This window comes from Hypomesus transpacificus, chromosome 25 (assembly GCF_021917145.1).
Source record: "Hypomesus transpacificus isolate Combined female chromosome 25, fHypTra1, whole genome shotgun sequence".
Taxonomy (NCBI): Eukaryota; Metazoa; Chordata; class Actinopteri; order Osmeriformes; family Osmeridae; genus Hypomesus; species Hypomesus transpacificus.
In genome coordinates this window covers 3,988,552-4,008,831 of record NC_061084.1, presented here as the reverse complement: position 1 = coordinate 4,008,831, position 20,280 = coordinate 3,988,552, and the positions used below count along the sequence as shown (strand labels likewise).

Sequence of the window (20,280 nt, the reverse complement as noted above, 5' to 3'; positions counted from 1 at the left end):
AGTGTGCTTTTGTTCGATGCAGATCAATACATCATCCCCCAAGTTGGCACGTTCCACACCTGCGTGAGTGCTCCCACTCTGCAACCCCTCCACTGTCTCCGTTCTGATGGATGGCTCTCCGAATAGGAGAAAACACTCGACGGCAGAAGGGGCTCCCTTGGGGTTGCAAAAAACTCTGTTCTCTGTGGCCGACTGCGGCAAAACCGCGTTGTTTATGGGATGGTTGAGCATAGTATGCCTCATTTTCAAAGGTCACGTCGGAACAAGTTGCTGTTCTCTTGCGGTACTTTATTGGATTCAAACGGAACTGTCTGTATTAGAGGAGTAACAGACATTATGTATCGTGCATACTTTTGTTTGGCTTGAAACAAAACATGAAGCAACCGTCAAGTGACTCACAAGTGTGACGCCTGATCCCTCTCTAAGCCTCGCTGCATTCACTGGGAACAAGAATGACAGAATCGGTTAACTTCTTAGATAAACACGAAGAAAGGGAACAGATTCTGACATCAATGTTGACACACTTGGGAGGTTTGTAAGTATAATGACCTACCCAGCAGTGGCATTCTACACTCCAGAGCTGCATTTGTTCATGAACGTCTTTGGCCATTTCAGATAACTACCATAACAAACAGTGCTGTCTCGTCCAGCTGGAGACTTGCGTTGCAGAGTGGTGGTCTCAAACTTTAAAGCTACAGTGAGTAACGGTGAAGGGAGAGTTTTTGATTTTAGTCAAGTCAAGCTTTTTAGCTGCAACTGATTGTGGGGGCCTTAACCACACACACACACACACACACACACCAACTCCCAACACCTTGTTCGGGCAATTTACAGACTGTATATATGGTTTTCCTACTGTGGTGTCTTAATTTCCGGAGATATTGCTTCGAAACCCTTGACAATCCTGCAAATTTCCCCAATGTGGGACCAATAAAGGATTATCTTATCTTATAATTCCTGTACAAGTTATATCATTATTTTTCTTTACTACTGTAGTGTGTCAATTTCTTGGAATATTGCTTTGAAACCCTTGACTCACTTTCAACAGAACAAACATTGCATAACTGCTACTCCTTTGAATATCTTAAGTATAACTACTGCACAGTGTAACTGATAGTTCTGACCATTTACAAAAGAGGATCCGCGAGTACAAACACACACAAACCCCAGCTTAGAGAAATGAAACGTGACCCTCAACTCCAACCCAGTAATAACAGGCCGAAACAGAACTAGTGAATTCCCACTGGACAGGAGACTTGGTTGAAGGCTACTGGCAACAATACAGCAGTGGTTTCCTGTACAGGGCTTCCTGCTGAAAGCTCACGACGTTCCAACACACGGTCACCGCTTTGAACCCTGTGACACTGAAGAGGTCATCCCCACCTCTCTGAGTCACTCAGCGCACCCACCTTTCTCCTCCTCAGAGGAAAAGCAGAACAAACGTATATGTTCCTGGACTCATGTTTTAAAGGACTTCATTGAAATAGAACATCCTCCCCTCAACTATGCAGACTACTTCCTAAATGTTTCCCTGCTTCCCAGCAGCTTGCCAATAAATGTCAGAGCCACAATGCTGGTCAACAGCATTATTTCCCTTCTTCCTAAAACCTAATTAATGAGTTTCTTAAATTCCGGCAGCGATTTACATGCGGCAGGTGATGAGTACAGATATTTTAGGTGGTCAGCACCATCTGTGCTGATGTCTAGTTTCATGACATAAGGCTTGCTGATGCAAGTCTAGTATAACAGGAGTAAAGCAAGATAATTAAAGGCATTGTGCGCTAACTAAACTAATCCTTGCTGTGCACAGTGTTTTTGTTGTTGTTTATACTGCCATTCTAAATATTCGAAAATATTAAATAAGGCACTGAACTATGCAGTATAAAATTGAACGTAATATCACAGTTGGACTATCAAAATGATTATGGTGCATTTGAAGTTAAGAGCTTTTTATGGGAAAGAAAAGAAAGAAAAGAAGAAAAAACGACTTTAAAAGTTCTGAGTGACCTCACCATAATTGTGATGAGTACATCTTATTTCTAAAGTGTTTATCAACTTTTCAAAGAATGAGTCTATTAAGCTTGTTAACATGACTGAGTCATTGTAGGCGATGTCTACTAGAGAACGTAGGATCAGTTTGGTTGGAAAAAACACGTAAACTGTGCATGTTATTTTGGATCTGAATGATTCATGCCACAGAGACAACAATAGCACCTCTGAGGGCAAAACTTGTCTGTCAAACTAATGTGTTAATGAGTCCAGGCAACTGGGTGTGTGGGAGGGGAAACTTACTGCATTATCTGTAAAACTCACAAAGGAGTACATGTTGTACTCACTGGCCTTACAATAGAAACTGTATTTTATAAGTCCTGATTTATAAGGAGAATATCAAGACTACAATTATATACTCTAATTGTTCATATCGTTTTACCAGGCCATATGTGGAAACTGAAGGTCGTGTCTCGTTGAAGCATCCTCTCCTGTGCATTGCGTTATTATAGAAAATATAATCGTGGTCAATGGCCTGTAGGAGTAGCCTATGAAGCACTATGAGTAGTAGGCTAATTCTTCACATCCATTTTAGTCACACATTTTTTTAACGTCTCGATAGACCACTCATTACGATGTGTATCGTTATTTGTTAGCTTGTGTTTATTATCATAAAAACATACTGACCTGACAACACAAATGCAAGACACGTCTTTGTGACCAATAATGTTGCACACAGGAAATAACACGACCAACTGCATTATTTTTGCACTTTAACTATCTAACCTTGTATAATTAACTATAAAATAGCTGTTTAGACATACCACCGATATTACAATTACATCGCAAAGTGTCCCCTAATATAATTTAGGGGATGTAGTAATGTAACGACGGTTTGAGTTCACAATGGACATGTTTTCAGCTCACCTGAGAGCAGGTACATTTCTTCCGCCTCATGCGCATTGATGCAAGAAAAATGGCGATAAAAAGTTTGAAGATCTTCAATTTATTACAAACTTAAGAAAGCAAAACTCACCTTGTAAAGAGAAATAAAAAATATATCCAGTAGCCTATCTCTATGTAAAAACTGCAAAGGTTCCAAAAGCGATTCCGTATCCAGTTTAAACGGAGTAGTTTCGTTGAGCGCAGGGTGACATTTGACGTTCTACCCTAGAGTCCTTCTGAGTGGGAAAACATCTTGGCTGTGTGTTATAAACGTTAACAAATCATGTTACCGACATTTTCGTAAGAGAAGTTCACTGGGTTATTGATCTTAATTTATGTTGTCTTTCCAGTTATCCGCGCTGTCCCATTCAGTTGCCGTATTCCGGGTTTCCGGAGTCTTGTAATTCTATTGCAGTTGTTGATGTGCGGCGGTAGTGAGCAATGGTCGACTTCGGCACCTGGAACTCTGGATTAGTGATGTTTTCAGAGCTGCGAGGTCAAACCCCGCCTCTTCAGCACTGTATTTACTGCAGTCTTTCACACACTGTACACGACTGCACGTTCGAACGCACCGATTCAGACCGTTTCAATGCGAAAGGGGGAGTCACACTCGCAGTTGGACACTTACCACTTTGAATCACGTAGTTGCATCAGTCGTTTTAAACTGTAGTAGATAGATTGGTTGCAAACCTTTTGACAGTGTGTGCATTTGGATCTAGCTCTACCTGCCATCGGTTTTAATGATTCAGGTATCCAACCAAATTTCCAGAATTATGTAGTTCAGTGCATCAATTATAACACTGCTTGAGGATTATGAAGAACTGAAAGACGTCCGAGAGAAATGTGATGTAAGGCTCTCTTCATCTAAACACCATCTGTCTGATTCTGTTATATAAAAAGTAATGAAACACAATTAAAGCATTTCCTGGTTTTCCCCGTCACAGTGTCTATCCTAACTACATCACTACTTTCTATTCAGTGGTGTACTCAGTTACATAAGACACCTTATGTGTCCCAATGTGTTATGGGCACAACGGACAGACGTTATTAATTTGAGAAAACTAATTTCACAACATGCTAACGGTGGTTGATGGTTACTAAGTTTTATAGTTCTTGCTCTAGCCATTACTCACTGAAGGGAGGTGGTTTGCTAGGCCAAATCTTCACTGAATGAACTCAATATCCACAGTTTCTTCTTACTAAGACAATTTAACATTTTAACTGCTGCAGCAATTGCCTGTAGGTTGGGAGGTTAATACAAAATACAAATAATAAAATAATTATGCAAGTACCTCAAAAGTGAAAAGGAATGTTAGTCAAAGTGATCATAATAAGAATCAAATACAAATCACACAAAGGAAGTTGTGTACTTGTCTTGTTTTGTTGATGGGGGCTCTCCTTATGGAGTTACTTGGGATGCAGCGATACATTATGCTCTTGTCTGTGATTGACATACTACACACAGACTGGACACATGCAGGTGATAATCGGCAAACTCATCAGCACACCTCATGATGCACTCTGGACTTACCTCACGCTAGCCAGAGACTGTTTTTCAACTGCAAGGTCTGGTCCATTATTCTCTGTGAAGCAATCGAGGTGCTCTCTGACTCTATATCCCTGGTCTTGGTGTGTTACATGGTATTGTTTTCTGTTGCCCAGCTCCACATATCTTGCCAAATTTAGAGTTACAGCACCATTGCACCCTTTGCTCACAACATATTGTTATGTTAAGGAGACTAAGAATTTAAGAAACCTTTTTTGGCATATCATTTGGTCATGTTTTCTTTGTGTATTTCCCAATCTTTTGTAGAGTTATATAATGGGATATTTTCCCAGTCTGAGTGTGGTCACTTCTCTGTGCATTTAACAAAGCACATTCACACCAAAGGTTGTAAACTGATGTTTATTGTAAATAAATTGTAAAAATCAAATTACTGCAGCTAGGCACTGGTTTTGCTGTAATGACCTGTAGTGGGGACCATAGATACTGTCATTTGTCCAATGTGGCTCAATCTTCTTTACTCAGACCAAAGGTCTAACCGTGTTTGTGAGGGATAACCATTGATTCTCTAATAACACTGTAAAAGAGTCAGGGGAGATTTTGAGACAGTGATAGTGCAGTGAAAGGGTTCACAGTCTCTCCGGAAGGCCCATGCCTTCCCCAGGAAGTACTCGAAAGAACCCATAGAGAACACAATGCCTTTCACCCTCAGTAAACGTTCTCCTCTGGGTCGCATTAAGTTCCCTCTTTATAAAAAAACTCAGCAGTTTTTGGAGTGTGTTCATCATTTTAAGCGATAGAGAAACTAAGAGTCAGGCCACTGTTGTCTCTATCTGGTCAGACACAAATCAGAACTTTGTATCTGGTAGGCACAGGCTTTCTTCCCCTGTAGGGAATGTTCTCCACTAGAGACAGGGTGGAACACTTCAAATAACATGGCCAGAAACATACCTATGACAGAAGGCTTTGATGTTAAACAAGATGCAGCAGGAAGCCTGTAAAAAGTTGACCACATGACCTGGCCTCATGTTAGGACTTTAAAGTGATGGTGAACTGAAAATATTGTGGTTTGATTTCACATGATGCCAAATTTCTCCTAGAGGGCGGGAATTTAGCTTCTGAGCACACATGATGAGCAAAAGGGCTGTTTTGAAATCGGCAGGATGTTTCGATCTCCTTTAGAAGCTCCCGTTTTCAGTGTTGGACATTCTCACCTCAGGTGTGTCCATGCTTTGAAGTAGTGTTACTGAATTTCCATCCATATGGATCAAGCTATTCTCTTTCATTCTAGTATGGAAAACAAGCTTCAAAGTTTGTTTGGGCTGGTTGGTGACCTTGGTGACAGTTTGCCGATCAGCAATTGAAGCCACATATTTTGCGCTGCATCAGCGCTGCTTCGCGACACTGAGCCTGTCTGAAAATGGATGTATAGTTGCAGCGTGTGCATGCATACGTCATTGTCCGGTTGGAAAGGGCTGTAAATGACTTGAAGGGAATAATGGCTCATTGGTTTTCCATTGTCCAGTTTTGGATCATTGGCCTTTGCAGGACATGGCCAAGCCTATGAGCATGTGTGCCCTTACCGCAGTGTAAGAACTTTAGACCATTTGAGCTAGTCATCGGTGGAGGCATTTGAGAATTTCAAGTTTGAGAACTGAGATTTTCAGTGATTCGACATTTTGAATATATACCTTACTTTTTTTTTTTACTGGGCCACATTTTTTATGTATATATACATTCTAGTTGTCCCATTATAAAACTCGTAAAAGGCCCAGAAGTGGTAATAGAAGGCCCCTACAAATTACAAGTTGTTGATTTATGAGGTCAAGTTGCTAAGTTTGTGTTCCTGCGTTTCTTATAGATCCTCCTCCTCCTCTTCCCCACCAGAGCCCAAGCAACCTCCAGCCTGTCTCTCCTCAACACAGACGTCCCAGGTATGACAACTCACTCTGCTCCGGCAGCCTTCAGTATAAACAGCCTTTAGTAGATGAACACTTGGAATGGTCACTGAAAACATGCCTCCATCACTGTTCATGACACCTTTGCAGTGTAGAACAAGTATTACAGCAGACCAGTGTTTTTCTCAAACCAGGAAGGATAGACTTAGATTTATGTATGACTTTCAAGAGTTGTGCACTATGTGTATTGATTCAGTCAAAGTCGTTAAGTACCCAATACCCTCTGCAAACACTGCAAAGTGGAGCTTTAACGAATGGCAGACCAAATCGTTCTTGAACACAAATCTAACAGCATAGCAAACCAGTGATCCTCTGCCACGGCAGAGTTGTGAAGGACATTTTAATTAAAGATTAATTAGCTAGACTTTGCCAGCTCTGCAAGGAGACACTGCACACAGTAAACGCCCCTCTGAGAATTGGTACCATTGGCCTGGGTTCTCACCTTGAGAGAAACCCTGGTGAACACTCTACGTTTTGCTGAACACACTGCTTACTTGCTGCTCAAATGTCAAACCCATGTTGCATGGCGGCATTCCAATTCATTTTTGACAATTCCCACAAGTCCACAAAGTATATAAAAATACCTAAAAATACAAGCTGTAGTTTTGAATTATATAGAGTTAAAAGCAGGAACTCTGTCTCTGTGATTGTCAAGTTTTCTCTGAGTACCGTGTCATTTAGTTAAGTTTATTATTTTCATAAACTTTTAATATAGACGAATGATAAGTCAAATTGACCAACCACACTGCTGGAAGAAATCAGTTCATGTTTACATTAGACCAACAGCTTTGATACGCTGGTGACCTTGATTGACTCACCAGACATCTAAATGTTTTTTCACCCCAAATGTAGAGTACCATTTGAAGGGCAGCGAGATATTTTCAGCATCACTGTCTGGCTTTCCAATCCATATTCATTCTATTATTGGCAATGGTTGGAAATGGGGACAGACTCTGCTGCAATCCAGACACATCGCTGGGGCCAGCAGTCCTGCTGAAGGCTTGCCCATTGTGACATTCTGAGATAAAGTGCACTTAGGCTTGCATGGAAATCAGTGTACTATAAAGTGCCCTCTGACTATTTTCATAAAATAATAGAATACTTTATTTCAAATGTTTGAATTACCAACAGTTCTGTATATTGACCTTTGCTTTCTTCCACCAAATATTCAGGACACTTTATAGAAAAAGCAAACCTGAACGGTTTTAAAACCAATGCAGAAGCAATAGTAATCATATTTGAATTTGGTACTGAGATATAAAGGGGAGTTTACAGTGGACATACATCATGTGTTCATTACCTTATTAAAACACACTGAGGTGACCTTAATGAGTGACTTCATTGTACATGCAAATGTCACAAATTAAACCTATTGTACTAACTGTGAGCAATATTCATGAGAACATTTTTCCATACATTGCCAAGAACACTTGTGTTCTCACCAAATGGTAAACATGTGCTTGCGTGTGTGTGTCCTGTGTACAAACCCGACTCTAGCCCCACCCTTCTCAAGTGACAATCCAGACATGTTGCCCTTTGTAAATCGTAATCACACACAAGCAGCAATGACATCGGGAGTCATGACAGGTTACTCTTTATTGGCAGTCTACCAACCAGTCTATCAACAGTCTAAAACAGAGCACTTGATTGGGAGTGTTTCTCTAAAACACTGTAGGTTCGGTCGTTATTGAGTTACCACTAATGAGCAGCTACATATGATGTGAGTATCCCAGGGTTATGTAAGAGATTAGGCACGCTGCATTGGCATAATAGGGGCCATGGAAGGCCACAATAGGAGACAAGGGAGGTGCTTCTCCCAGCATTTTTTTACTAGGAATTACAACCCCCTAATCATGGTATGGCAGAACTATTTTTCATGTTTTTTTTCTCCCTCTGAGAGACATGCACACTTGAGACTGAAACATTGTGTACTCATGACAAACAAAAATTGTGTACTATTCTATTACCCAACCACATCTGAAACCGAGTGAACGAGTCGTGGTGGATTCTGTCGGTTGTGATGGAGAGGGTGTAAGATAAAAACAACTTTGTTCCACATAGCGGTCGTACAGCTCCTATTCACTGTGACTTAGCATGAAGTCAGAGTGAAGTCACAGTGTGACATGATTTCACAACAAACCCTGACAGATATGGAGGAATGAGTCACAACAAGCCCTGACAAAAGCCGGATTGTGCTGGACCGGTGGAGATGCCACTGTAATATGGTGCTTCTGTGTCCTCGGACCCATTCATCGATCTGACGTGCTGCGTCTAAGTACGGAAAGTAGTACGATCAAAGTAATCTGCCTGCCTTCTCAGCCGCAAGCAGGCGTGCGCTACCTCTCCTGCAGCAGAGGGAGCAGAAAAAGGTGATGACATAAGCATCGCTTTTTGGCAATCGTCCATGTTACATTAACATGGGCCCGCGACCAAGGGGGTGATTGTGATGTATTGTGCTGCTGTGTTTCCTCCGTATCCGTGGTAGCCTGGGCAGGCACTCGCGGGCGGGAGCGATGCTATCATCCCGGCACTGTCCGCAACAGGAAGGAATGGCCCCTCAGCATCTGGGGGATAAGATACATTTATTGTTCTTTCCACTGCGACATCACAAAATGAGTGGGTGGTGGCGGTGTGTGGATGTGTTGGTGGGGGGGGGGGGGGGGGGGGGGGCGGGGGCACTTGAGGAGGAGGGGGGGATCCCTATCTCCTCATTCACCTCCCCCCAATGTTCCCTCCAGATTGCTTCTTTGTATGGCCACAAGTGGGCTGGAGTCCCTCCTCTTTGTCACCCGTTGAACCGGGGAGAGGGGGCACTGTGTCGAGCCCATGGGACGGTTGCCCCATGGATCTCTCGGAGTCTCCCAGGCTTATTTACCTCCAGAGCATGTCACGCCTTATGAGTTCACTAGCCCTGCGCGATCAGGGACCCAGTGAGTAGAGGTTAATGGGTGGGAGAACCGTTCAGCCGGGAGGCCTGGGGATCTGCTCCCTGTGGTGGAGGTCAGAGACTGACTGTGGAAATACACCTGTTTAATTGGTCACTTGGGGACCCGGCTTTGCATGTAAACAGGAACTAGGGTACGTTGGCTGGGAGTGTTTCGTCATCCTCGCTGTGTGTACTTATTCAAATCAAACTACCTGGGGCACCCCGGTGGCTCACCTGTCAAATAGACCAATGCCCGACCGCAGAAGCCTGGGTTTGACTCCGACTCCATTCTCTGCATGTCCTCCCCTCGCTCTCTCTCTCTTCCTACATTTCCTGTCATTCCTCACTGCCTGTCCAATTAAAGCAGCCCTACAAACATATATCTAAATTCAAACTGCCTGTCATTCGAAACCACTTCAGTGTCGTGTCTTTTGCTCGCGTCACATGAACAGTGTATTCTTCCGCTGAAATCCGCTCGAGTACAGGACAAACGAGGCGGTCGGAATGCGCCGGCAAGCCGGTAATTAGTAGTGATGGAGAGTGTGAGCCGTGGGGCATGTCACATGACTGAGCTGTCTGTCGTAGACGGGTAGCGACAGTCCCACCCCGGGACCTCCTCCTGAAGCTCTGTTGAGGCTTGTGCTCAGCCTGGTTGAGTGAGAGGTTAAAGAGTCAAACTCAGAAACACCCTTTTACACCGTTTGGCCTGGCGTGACCTTTCACCTCCACCGTCTCCCGCCACCGCTGACTGTGACCCGACACCAACTCATAGACTCTTCCGACAAGCTTTCCTTCTCACGGGTGTGTTCCACGGGGCTCTCAGTGAGCTCATTCACCTGCTATGTTCCATTTCGTTATCGATCACTTTTCCATTGACTCTGGCCCTTTGTCCATGAGTGAAATGTAATGTGGGAGAAACCAACCTTCAGGTTGTTGACACCCCAACATCCATCCTACTGTTATAAATGATTGATGAACTCTCGTGGAGGTCAAATGCCACAAAACAGTGTCACTCAAGACCGTTGTTCCAGCGATGCGGGGCTCCAAGTTGACACATTTGAAGCCCGTTGCGCATATGCAGTTTGAAAACAGTGCACATTGCACTGTTTGCCCCCAGGCAAACAGTATCCTGCATAATGACCTTCTGCAGAGGCACCTCCTCAAAGACACGCTGATGAGCCCTTGTTGGCCTTCAGAACACCTCCCTCTAGCTGCTCCTCCCGGTGCCTACAGCTTGTCCTTCAAGACCCAGTGTCAAAAGGACCTGGGAAAAAATGCCTGAGGGACACCCCAGAGGGGACGTAAATAAGGCTGAGCGTGTTTTGTGTTCCACGTTCGGACATGTCAGCTGGACATTGTCATTGCCGTGAGGGCAGGTTGAAACCCAGGAGACTGTGGCGCTCGGTCATGACTCGGAAATCAGCAACTCCAGCAGCCAATGAGTTGGCTGTGCGAGATGTCGTGTGGGCACTTTCCCAGACAGATCCTAGATCTGGAATGAAAATGGCAATGACTTTCCTAATTTCTCTTTGGGAATTGAATTTACAACTGGGCAGGTCTTGTTCTAAATCTGTGTGGTCGGTCCGTACTGTGGAAGCTTAGAAACCCTACTGGCACCCTGCTGTTTTCACCGTATTCTAGATTAAAAGCACTTAGCCTTGGAAGAAACAAGGTGTTCATGATACTATACACAATCACAAAGCCTGCCTCACATCCCTGCATTGTTAACAGGACTTTATCACATGAAATAAAACAGCCTTGCCCTCCAACGCCCCATATAAAAAGAAAAAAAGAAAAGAAAATGACATTGGTATGTTGTCCATGCACAATCTGAGATGTGTATCTGTTTGTGTGGCTTTTCTCCAACAGCATAGTTTGTTCAGGAGTTGAGGTACAGGACGTGTTGACCCTTCCGGACACTTCCCTATGACACAACCCCTCGGCCTGCCAAGCGCCACGCAGGGCACTCTCACGCCAACAGGAGGGAACAGCAAGTGGAGATAAAAGACAGAACGACCAAACCACCGCTCATCCACTCCAGCAATAATATTTCCCTTTCCTGCTTTTTGATACCGGGCGCAAAACGAGTTCAAAGAGAGTTCAGGCAGCGTTTGATAAACAGGACTGGATAGAGCCAGAGACTTGGCAGCATCTTGGATGCAAGTGGTGTGGGGGTGGGGGGGGGGGGGGGGGTGGGTGCTGTATGGTCCACTGCACGTCCAGGCTAATGGAGAGGAATTCAATAGTACAGCCAAGGGGAGGGGTTGCTGAGGCTGGCACACCACACCACACCACACGGTTAAGGAGCTATGAGCTGGACACGGTGAAGTGACCAACAGTAACCATGACAAGCATATCCTGTCTCTTGAAGAGCACGGGAGGAATTGCAGCACATTTCTGGAATTCCGTGTATTATTTCGATTTTTAAGTTAAAGTAAAAAACGGCTTAAAACCCAACTGACAATTTCCTAATTTCCTAAATTTACTAAATGAGCTGTTGATAGACAGCCTGCTAATTTACCAGTTCTTTTTCCCGACATGTCTGTGTGGCTTTCTTTTCATGATGTGTAATAAGTAGACAACAGGGAGGAGAAGCAGCCGGAGGAATCTGACACGTGAAGCTCTGTTCCACTCACCCGCCAGCCAGTCCACATCAGCTGACCAGCAATCCTCAAGTCCAGTAAATCCAGCTCACGTCAAAAAGCCCCGTTGTATTTTACGCTTGGCATCGGACCTTCAACACTCCGCAAGCTGCTGGAGTGACTGACAGGTCTTGTTCTCTTCATCTGGCCTTTGTGGTCATATTTCTCGCATGGGCAGACTCCCTCACATGCCCACTCGCTAAGTTATTTCACACTGACAAGCAGGCTAGACTCACTCGATAGCCTATTACTGACTAATCTCATATTATTCCCTCCCTCCTCAGCAGTGTCCCGCAGATCTTCCGCGATACCGTAAAACTGGGCTCCGTGGCCGAGCCCAGAGACGCACGCCAATCGCCTCATCTGTGTGACATCCCGTAGGACGCGACGCTAGGCACATCAGTCATGTGGCTGGTGTCAGTGAAGCAGATATGATTTGTCAGCCTGGGCGGCACAACCTTGAGGCGTGTCACGTGTGTGGGGCTCTCTGAAAGGGCCCAGGCAGTGATGGGTTCACGTACTGTACCACGGTAGAACACAGGTGTGCTGCCCCTCAACCCTCCGGGGCAGACGGAGCAGGGACACTCTGAACGTCACGGTGCGTTCAGGTGGCGCTCAGTCATAGGGGAACATGTTAACCAGATTCATGCCGCCATCAATCATGGGAAACACTGTAGGCGGCGCGTCAAGGCCTTTCTTTGACACACAATAGAACATCTATTCGCAGTCGGTCTCACTCTGAAAACTGAAGGAAGAGATTTGTGTTTTACACTGTTTTATTTAGCTTATAAATGATTAGTACAAACAAATACGTTTAAGGCAAATATCATCCCTCTTATACACAACATTTTACAGTATACAGTGCTACATTAAACTGTATTTGTAAGTAAGTAGTGTTCGCTAGCTGGTGCATATGTTTTGACTGCAGTGGAAGATCTCAGAGTCTTCAACAGATAAGCGAGAAAACACTGTTCACAGTGGGCGTCTAACTAATATTCTCTCTCTTCTATCTCAGTCCATCACGGTCTCCCTCCCCCTTTATCTCTCTGTCCCTTTTTTCTCTTTTTCTCTTTCTCTCCCTCTCTCTGTCTCTCTCAATCTCAGCCTGCGCTGACACTAGGATCACTGGCTCTAAAACCGGGCAGCACGTGAACGCACACACAAGTTCAAAGGTCATCCGACTCTGGGATGAACATGGGATCCAGGGCCGCCGTGGGGAACAGGAGGGGGGCTCCTGTCCCCGCCCAGCCCAGGGCCGTCCTGTTGAAGGTGGGCCGAAGGTGGGCGCTTCCCCCGGCGTCTCCCAGAAGCTCCGCGTACTCCGGGAAGGCTTCTGCAGGGCTGCTCTCCTCCTCAGGTGCCCTGACGGGGGCAGGTTTGGGGGTCTTGTTGAAGCCACCGAAGGGGGTAGCTACCCTGGAGGTGTTGGATTGACAGAGCTAGCATTAGCCGCCAAGCATTCATGAACTCTGCTTTGCTAGAGAAACAACTTGTATACCGACAAGCATTTTGACTTGCTGTGAGTGTATGTGTGTGTGTGTGTGTGTGTGTGTGTAAAAGTCTCTCTCTCTCTCTTTTACCTATTAAAGCTCTTGTAGCTCGGAGCCTCTGGCTGGGGCTTAGGCTCTGGCATGCCTGTGATGAGGGTGTCTGCCAGGGCAGGGTCGCTGATGATGGCTTGGTCCCAGGGGGAGTGGTAGGACTTGGGGACCGCCGTGCTGTTGAACTTCTCTGGGGGAACATCTTTCAGAGGACCCCCGTAGCCTGTTGGAGGGACGAATAAGGGAAATCAGGAAAAGGCCTGGACAGTTTTGGTGTGCGTCGCTGTCAACAAAAGTATCTGCTAGCTGAAAATCATTTCAACAATAGACTTCCAGGAATCTAGAAGCTCTGGTATTAGGAAAGAGGAATATAGAAGTACGGAGAATGTTTTTATAATAATAAATAACACGTTTCTTGTGTGGGAAAGTGTTGAGGGGGAAGGAGGAGCGGCTGGGGGGGTTAGGGGGCCATCCAATGGACGAGCCTTCAAAACCAGAGCGCTTTGCCTGTGGGAGGGGGGCTGGCCAACACACAGCATTATATAACAGCCAGCGTGTCACATCGAAGCCTTTGACAATGACCAATCCTCCCGACTCTGTGTTTTGCCTCACAAAGGACATGTGGAAAGACCAAAACGCTGGCCCCGGGGTGGAAAAGAGGGTGTGGGGGGGTGTTGTGTTATTATTTATTATCATTTGTTCCCCGTGTACAAGATCATTGTAGAACACGGAATACTTCAAATTCCGTTCAAATGCTTCAAATGCAGAGAATGTGTTGTGACAGCCACACAGTCAGAGTTTGATAAATAAAGGACAATTCTGGTTGCATGTGTGGTACCCCAGGCAGAAAAGGGATGAGTGTGTGAGAGAGAGAGAGAGAGAGAGAGAGAGAGAGAGAGAGAGAGAGAGAGAGAGAGAGAGAGAGAGAGAGAGAGAGGGAGAGAGGGAGAGGGAGAGGGAGAGGGAGAGGGAGAGGGAGAGGGAGAGGGAGAGGGAGAGGGAGAGGGAGGGAGGGAGGGAGGGAGGGAGGGAGGGAGGGAGGGAGGGAGGGAGGGAGGGAGGGAGGGAGGGAGGGAGGGAGGGAGGGAGAAAAAGAGAGACAGAGATCTGGGAGAGAGAGAGATTCCCAATCCATTCTAGCTGAGACATTTTACAATTGGGTGTTTAGTTCAGATCAATCAGGTGCCTGAACTGCACAAACCCTCGGTTACAGGAAACCAAACTGTTGAGAAACAAAAGACTCACTCCAACCCTAACACATGGGGGCCTTTCCTGAGCTATTCCAAGAGCCATTACACATTTGCTACCCAATACCCCCTGCCCCAATTTTGTACTGCATCTTGCCGTCTCCACTGACTCCCTCTCAAGGTCTGGGGGAGTCCCAGGAATAGCAAGGCACGCTGCTTCCATGCGCTCATCGTGTAATAGGGGCTCCGCGATTCTGCCGACCGGGCAGTATTGAGGCAGAGAGTGATCTGGGTTTCTAAGCTGGTCTCGATGGTATCAGAGACTGTAAGACACACAGGAAATACTAGTCCTGCTTCCTGTGGGCACACCTCAGCATTTACAACATGATAAACTGTAGCTACCAAACAACAAACTTTAACTGGAAGAGAGAGACGGGAAGGGAGGGAGAGCGAGGAAGATTACGAGGGTGAAAGTGAGACGGGATGAGACAAATTCCTCCCAGAGTCAGGAGATTCCGCACAAGGATAACATGTTTCCCCACATGAAATGAATTTGCCCCTCTGTGCAGAACATGTGGGAGAATTTCAAAAATGTCAAAACAATGAAGACACAATCTCTCTGGCTGAGCAAAAGCCTTCCCTTATTACATGGACACCAGGACCAGGATCAAAACCACCCATTCAATGGGTCCGTCATTGGACTGACTGTAAATGGTTTCATCTGGATTCCAGAGTTGTTGGGGTTTCAGTGAAAAATGGGCATCAGAGAGCTATTGGTTGACTCGGCTGATGCATTGATTCTTTACGTCACTGGCTAAATGGTGTTTTATCTGCCATTAATATGGGGTGTTTCTTCTGAGTTCGCAGTAGATGTTTTGACTGCCGTTACTGTTTTGGGTATTTGTCCTTATCTGTCAGTATTTATACAAACTGGTATTTTTATGCCTACTACGTGGCTCTAGCCTTGTCGCCCACACACCCGCCCACACACCCGCCCACGCACGCTGCTCACCAGGGGCGATGCTGTCTGGGTTCGCCTGGGTTCTCTGGTCAGGCGTGTTCGGAGGTGTGGTCGGCAGCTTGACGTCCAGGTGTTCTTCTCCATCTGTGTTTTCAGTCGTTTCCTGACTTTCGGCCTGCAAAGTAACTCCATTCTGACGGCGAAACCGAAACAAAGGGAGAGAAATGAAGTGTGGTTATCTCCATCCATCTGCTTTCATATCATCTTTATGTTTGTAAAGTTCAAACAAGGCATATAACGCTGTATCTATGGCTACAGCGTTCTTACAATGAAAGGGTGGTCCAGAAATGCCATGAACCATAGTGTTGGTTCAAAGGCCAAAATAATAATTGGGAAACCTTAAGCATTCTGTAAGAACAGCTTCTCTGATCAGGAGCTTCAACATGACTAGCCTGGCTTCTTCTGGCCTTCTGGCCCTGTGTGTAATCTGTTCACAATGGGAAGCTTTCATCTCCCCAGTTATATTTGAAATTATTTACTCCTCGACTTCCTCAGGAAATGTTGTCAACTTGAAACAAACATTCCCCATTTGCCCCCGAGGGGTAAACAAAGGGACTCGCTGTGCCAAGAGGAAGCGTTTCCCATCAATACAATAAGATTAAGGGTTGTAAATGAACCACATCAACGTATTGATTAGGCTTGAGAAAGCAGGGAGTTCATGACATCACTGCCACTAAGTCGTTTTCAATTAGAGCGAATCCCCTGCATGACAGGGTCCATGTGTGGCTGCGCTCCCAGGCCTCCAGAGTCGAGTGGAATTACAAAAGAGTTCCCCACAGGAACGTTGTTCCACTGCCATAGGATGATAGGCTTTTGCCCTCGTACGCAAGGCTTCTTGGAACTCATCATACAACATACCGCACCTGCCCCCTTTCCCCGTACCCCTTCACAGGAAACACTTTTAGTTTCCATTTAATCAGGAAGAGTTTTGTATGACTTAAGTGCTTTGTGGGAAATTCTGTGTGTCAGATCTTCCACACGCGGTGGAACAACGCGCTAAGCTAGGTCTTAGGAGCATCGTGCTGCTGGAGGCTGTCTGGAGCAGGTTCCTTGTTCAGAGGAACAGGTTATGAAGTTTACAGACTCACGTTGGCGAGCTGATTGATGATACTGGATGCCTGTGCACCAGAAGCCAGAAACCAATGTAAAAAGTATCCATTTGTTCATGAGAGGATGTGTGTGTAGGTTGGTAAATGGATGGTCTCCGGATTTAACCTGACCTGCCAGATGGTTTGTTACACATATCCATCTGGAAAGGCGTCCTCGGAAAACTGTTTCAAAAAGGGCAGGCACAAATGGATAACTTGGAAAAACAGACTCTCGCGTGGTCGTGATCTTGCGAAGCCAGATGTCTCTTAAGGTGACATTGGATTCTCCTCCAAAACGAAACACGACATCGATTAACTCCAAGGGACCGATAAAGCCCTACTCTACTCCCCGTGCCATTCCTTGATATGCCACTCTGTGACTCTGTAGGGGGGGGGGGGGACACAAAACAACAAAAAGGGTTGGTTCAATCAAAGGCCCTGAGGTTTGAACGGCAGCCTGGTGCGCCGAAAGCCGAGCTGTCTGCTCACATTGATGTGTGTGTTGGTCTGGTTCTGGATGCTCTCGAAGGTGTACTTCTCCGAGCGCCTCTGGCGCATCTTGAAGAGGCGAGAGCCCCGATTGGAGGACAGCGACAGCTCCTCCAGCATGATCTCCTTGGGGGCGCTCACTTTCTTCCCGAGATCCATCTCTGCATCTGGGCAACACACACACACACCAGCTGTGAGGACAGTGTGTGTGTGTGTGTGTCTGTTGTTTGTGTGAGCTCACTTGTGTCCATGTTGCGGCACATATTGTCGATACCTATTTGTTGTGTTGACAGTTTTCTGAGCTATGAGCACATCATCTCCTGTAGTTACATATTTATATATATATAATTATGACATATTAGATAGTTTGATTACTCCAACAAAATATTCCCATTGCGTTGACAATGTTTGTACATACAGGCCCACGGCACACACAGGCTAATTACGTTTCACCAATAATCTATTGGTAAACCACAGCCCCGAATAGCTCCTGGCTTGCTGACGCCGTCTTGCTGTCAATATGACAAACGATGAGCCATCTTTTCATGTCAACCTTTCATGTTGGGCCCCTGTCTGAGGTTAGCGCTGCATGCTAGCTAATGCATGCTGATTGTGGAGATTTCTTGACCACTATCAAAGAGAGAGAAGTGGGCCTGCCAGAGAATCCTACAGCTGTCGCTGGCCCTCAGACGTCCCTGACTGAGCCAGCCCTGCAGTTGTCCAGACACCCCGAAATAGCGCGTTCAAAGGACAACGACAAAGGGATTAGTTACTGGCTACTGGGAAGCTGTTGGTGAGATGATATCTTCTCTACAAAGTCATTTGTAATTGGTGTGTGTGTGCTGGTATGTGGACACCTGTTTCGGAATGCAGAAACCATGATTAAGCATGTGTCCAGATTTGCGCTGTAGTTCAGGATACTTCACGTGCCATACCTTACTGTAGTATACTGTAATGTGTGTTCACATGAATGAGCATAGACTTTAACGTTAGAAATCAGCCCACTTAGAGCAGCGAGCGAGAGCAGAGAGTGACAGAGCAGAGAGAGCAGAGAGAGATAGAGAGCAGGAAGAGAGAGAGAGCAGAACTAGAGAGAAAGAGAGAGAGCAGAAAGAGTAAAGAGAAAGACTGCATGGAGGAACAGGAGGAATTAAGAGAAAATTAGGAATGCAGATAGTGAGCTGATGTGCAGAAGATGCAATGAAGAGTCCGTTAGAGACAGATAGAGAGGGAGTGAGAGGAGAAGAGAGCGGGTTGGACAAGAGAGGAAACAAGGAAGTGAGAGGGTATCATGGGATACCTTCAGAGCCCTGGATCTCCCTGCAGATGGCCGCCGCTTGCATCTGCCTCTCTCTCGTCGTCATGGTAGAGAACTGGGACATGGCTGCCGCTGGGGAACAGAGCCACAGCATGCCAGAGTCACAGGTTACCGGTACAACAGCGCACCAATCACACTCCACACCTACTGTGTCAAGGCTCAAGGCTGCCTCGGGGGATCAGAGAGTCACAGCACGACTAACGGCCGAGTCGGGGGCACCGCGACAGCACACCTAGCAAACGCCATGCCACAGCAGACGACACGAGCTGTTTGTGCAGCCATCGATCGGCCCAACATTACACTTGCCTGCCACGCGCGCCCAGGCAGTTATGAGGGCAGTGAAAAGGGCAAAGTTAGCACATCCCTTTAAATAACCCGGGGGCCGTTAAACGCCGAGGGCGTGCTCTTCAGACATGGCACCTCGCTCGCCTGAGAGGACGCAGGGATCGATAGCGCTGAAATGACCCTGGAGGTCTACAAGAACGGGAGTTCAGAACAGGTTACAGTTTGTCACGAGGAGCAGGTGTGGCAGTTTAGAAGATGAATTGAGCCGTAGTACACAAGCACACAGTACTTTACATTTAGTCATTTAGCAGACGCTCTTATCCAGAGCGACTTACAGTAAGTACAGGGACATTCCCCCAGAGGCAAGTAGGGTGAATTGCCTTGCCCAAGGACACAACGTCATTTGGCACGGCGGGGAATCAATCCGGCAACCTTCTAATTACTAGCCCGACTCCCTCACCGCTCAGCCATCTGACACCCCTATACCCCTGTACATGCTGCCTGGGCAAAATGTACAGTACCCTTACATTTTCCTCTTTTAACATATAAATGAATAGATAGATGAGTAAAAAGTAGCACCAAAACACTTTAGCGTTAGTATGGTGGATGTGAGGTGGCTAAATCCATGAGGAATTCTTCTTAGTGGTCTGACGAGCAGATCTAAGCTGTACTGTAAATAACTGTCACTAGGTCTCCCGTCTCGATAGATTGAAAACAGATGGAGGAAAGACTAAACAAGTCATCTGTTGTGGAAACACACAGTTCTTAGGAGTTAACGTATTCGACAAGAAATACGTCAACACACATTTAGAAGGGTGCAACAACAGGCAAACTGTAGGACTGATAGGAACACAGTGAGGTGCTGCTCCATCTCATTCACAGGAGCACTGACAACCTCCAGGAGAGGTTCCTTTGGGTTTCCCACCACGAAGGTGGAGTGGCCCCCTTACCTGTGTCAGGTCCCTCCAAGGGAGGGGGGGAGGGTCTCAGGTTGTTGTATTTTGGGTCCCCAACGGAAGCGAGGCCTGAGGCACGGAGGTCAACCTCGGTAGAGCGACCTGCACAGGTCAATGCACACTGCCCTGCTCTGGGGTTGGCTATGGGTGGGTGGGGCAAGGTGGTGGTGGTGGGTGGGGGGAGGGGGTGGGGGGAGGAACTGACTGTCTGGCTGGCTGGTTTGGAGAGAGAGGGACCGGATTGTTTGGCTGGGGGTGGGGTGGGAGGTTGGTGACTGGCTGGCTGGTTGGGAGAGAGAGGGACCGGATTGGTGGGGCGGTGTGGGTGTCTGTTTGTTGTCATTGGTTGTTCACAAGATTTGGGGTAACTAAATATAGAGGTCAAGCCCGCCCCCCTGACCCCCCCTCCTCGGTTTCTCTCCTCTCTCTTT

The 20,280-nt window shown here is 46.3% G+C and overlaps 2 protein-coding genes across 3 annotated transcripts in view; both read right to left on the bottom strand.

Annotated features, from left to right (window-relative positions):
* LOC124486948 (inactive ubiquitin carboxyl-terminal hydrolase 53) overlaps positions 1-3,418 on the bottom strand; it is a 34,369-nt gene extending 30,951 nt beyond the window's left edge. Inside the window, exon 1 of one of the 2 annotated variants that reach the window (XM_047048855.1) lies at positions 3,026-3,418. The gene's annotated coding sequence lies outside the window, so the exon portion shown is untranslated. Of the gene's footprint in view, positions 1-2,916; positions 2,997-3,025 lie in introns of those variants that run through there. The other variant, XM_047048856.1, reaches the window with a different exon arrangement.
* A 9,304-nt stretch (positions 3,419-12,722) lies between these two features.
* On the bottom strand, positions 12,723-19,991 carry LOC124487039 (myozenin-2-like). The gene is made up of 6 exons (XM_047049046.1): positions 19,844-19,991; positions 18,591-18,680; positions 17,291-17,457; positions 15,705-15,846; positions 13,545-13,728; positions 12,723-13,380 (listed from the first exon to the last, which is right to left on the bottom strand). The coding sequence occupies exons 2-6, from the start codon at positions 18,670-18,672 to the stop codon at positions 13,131-13,133; spliced, it is 825 nt and encodes a 274-aa protein (XP_046905002.1). The 5' UTR covers positions 18,673-18,680; positions 19,844-19,991; the 3' UTR covers positions 12,723-13,130.
* Positions 19,992-20,280: the final 289 nt, after the last annotated feature.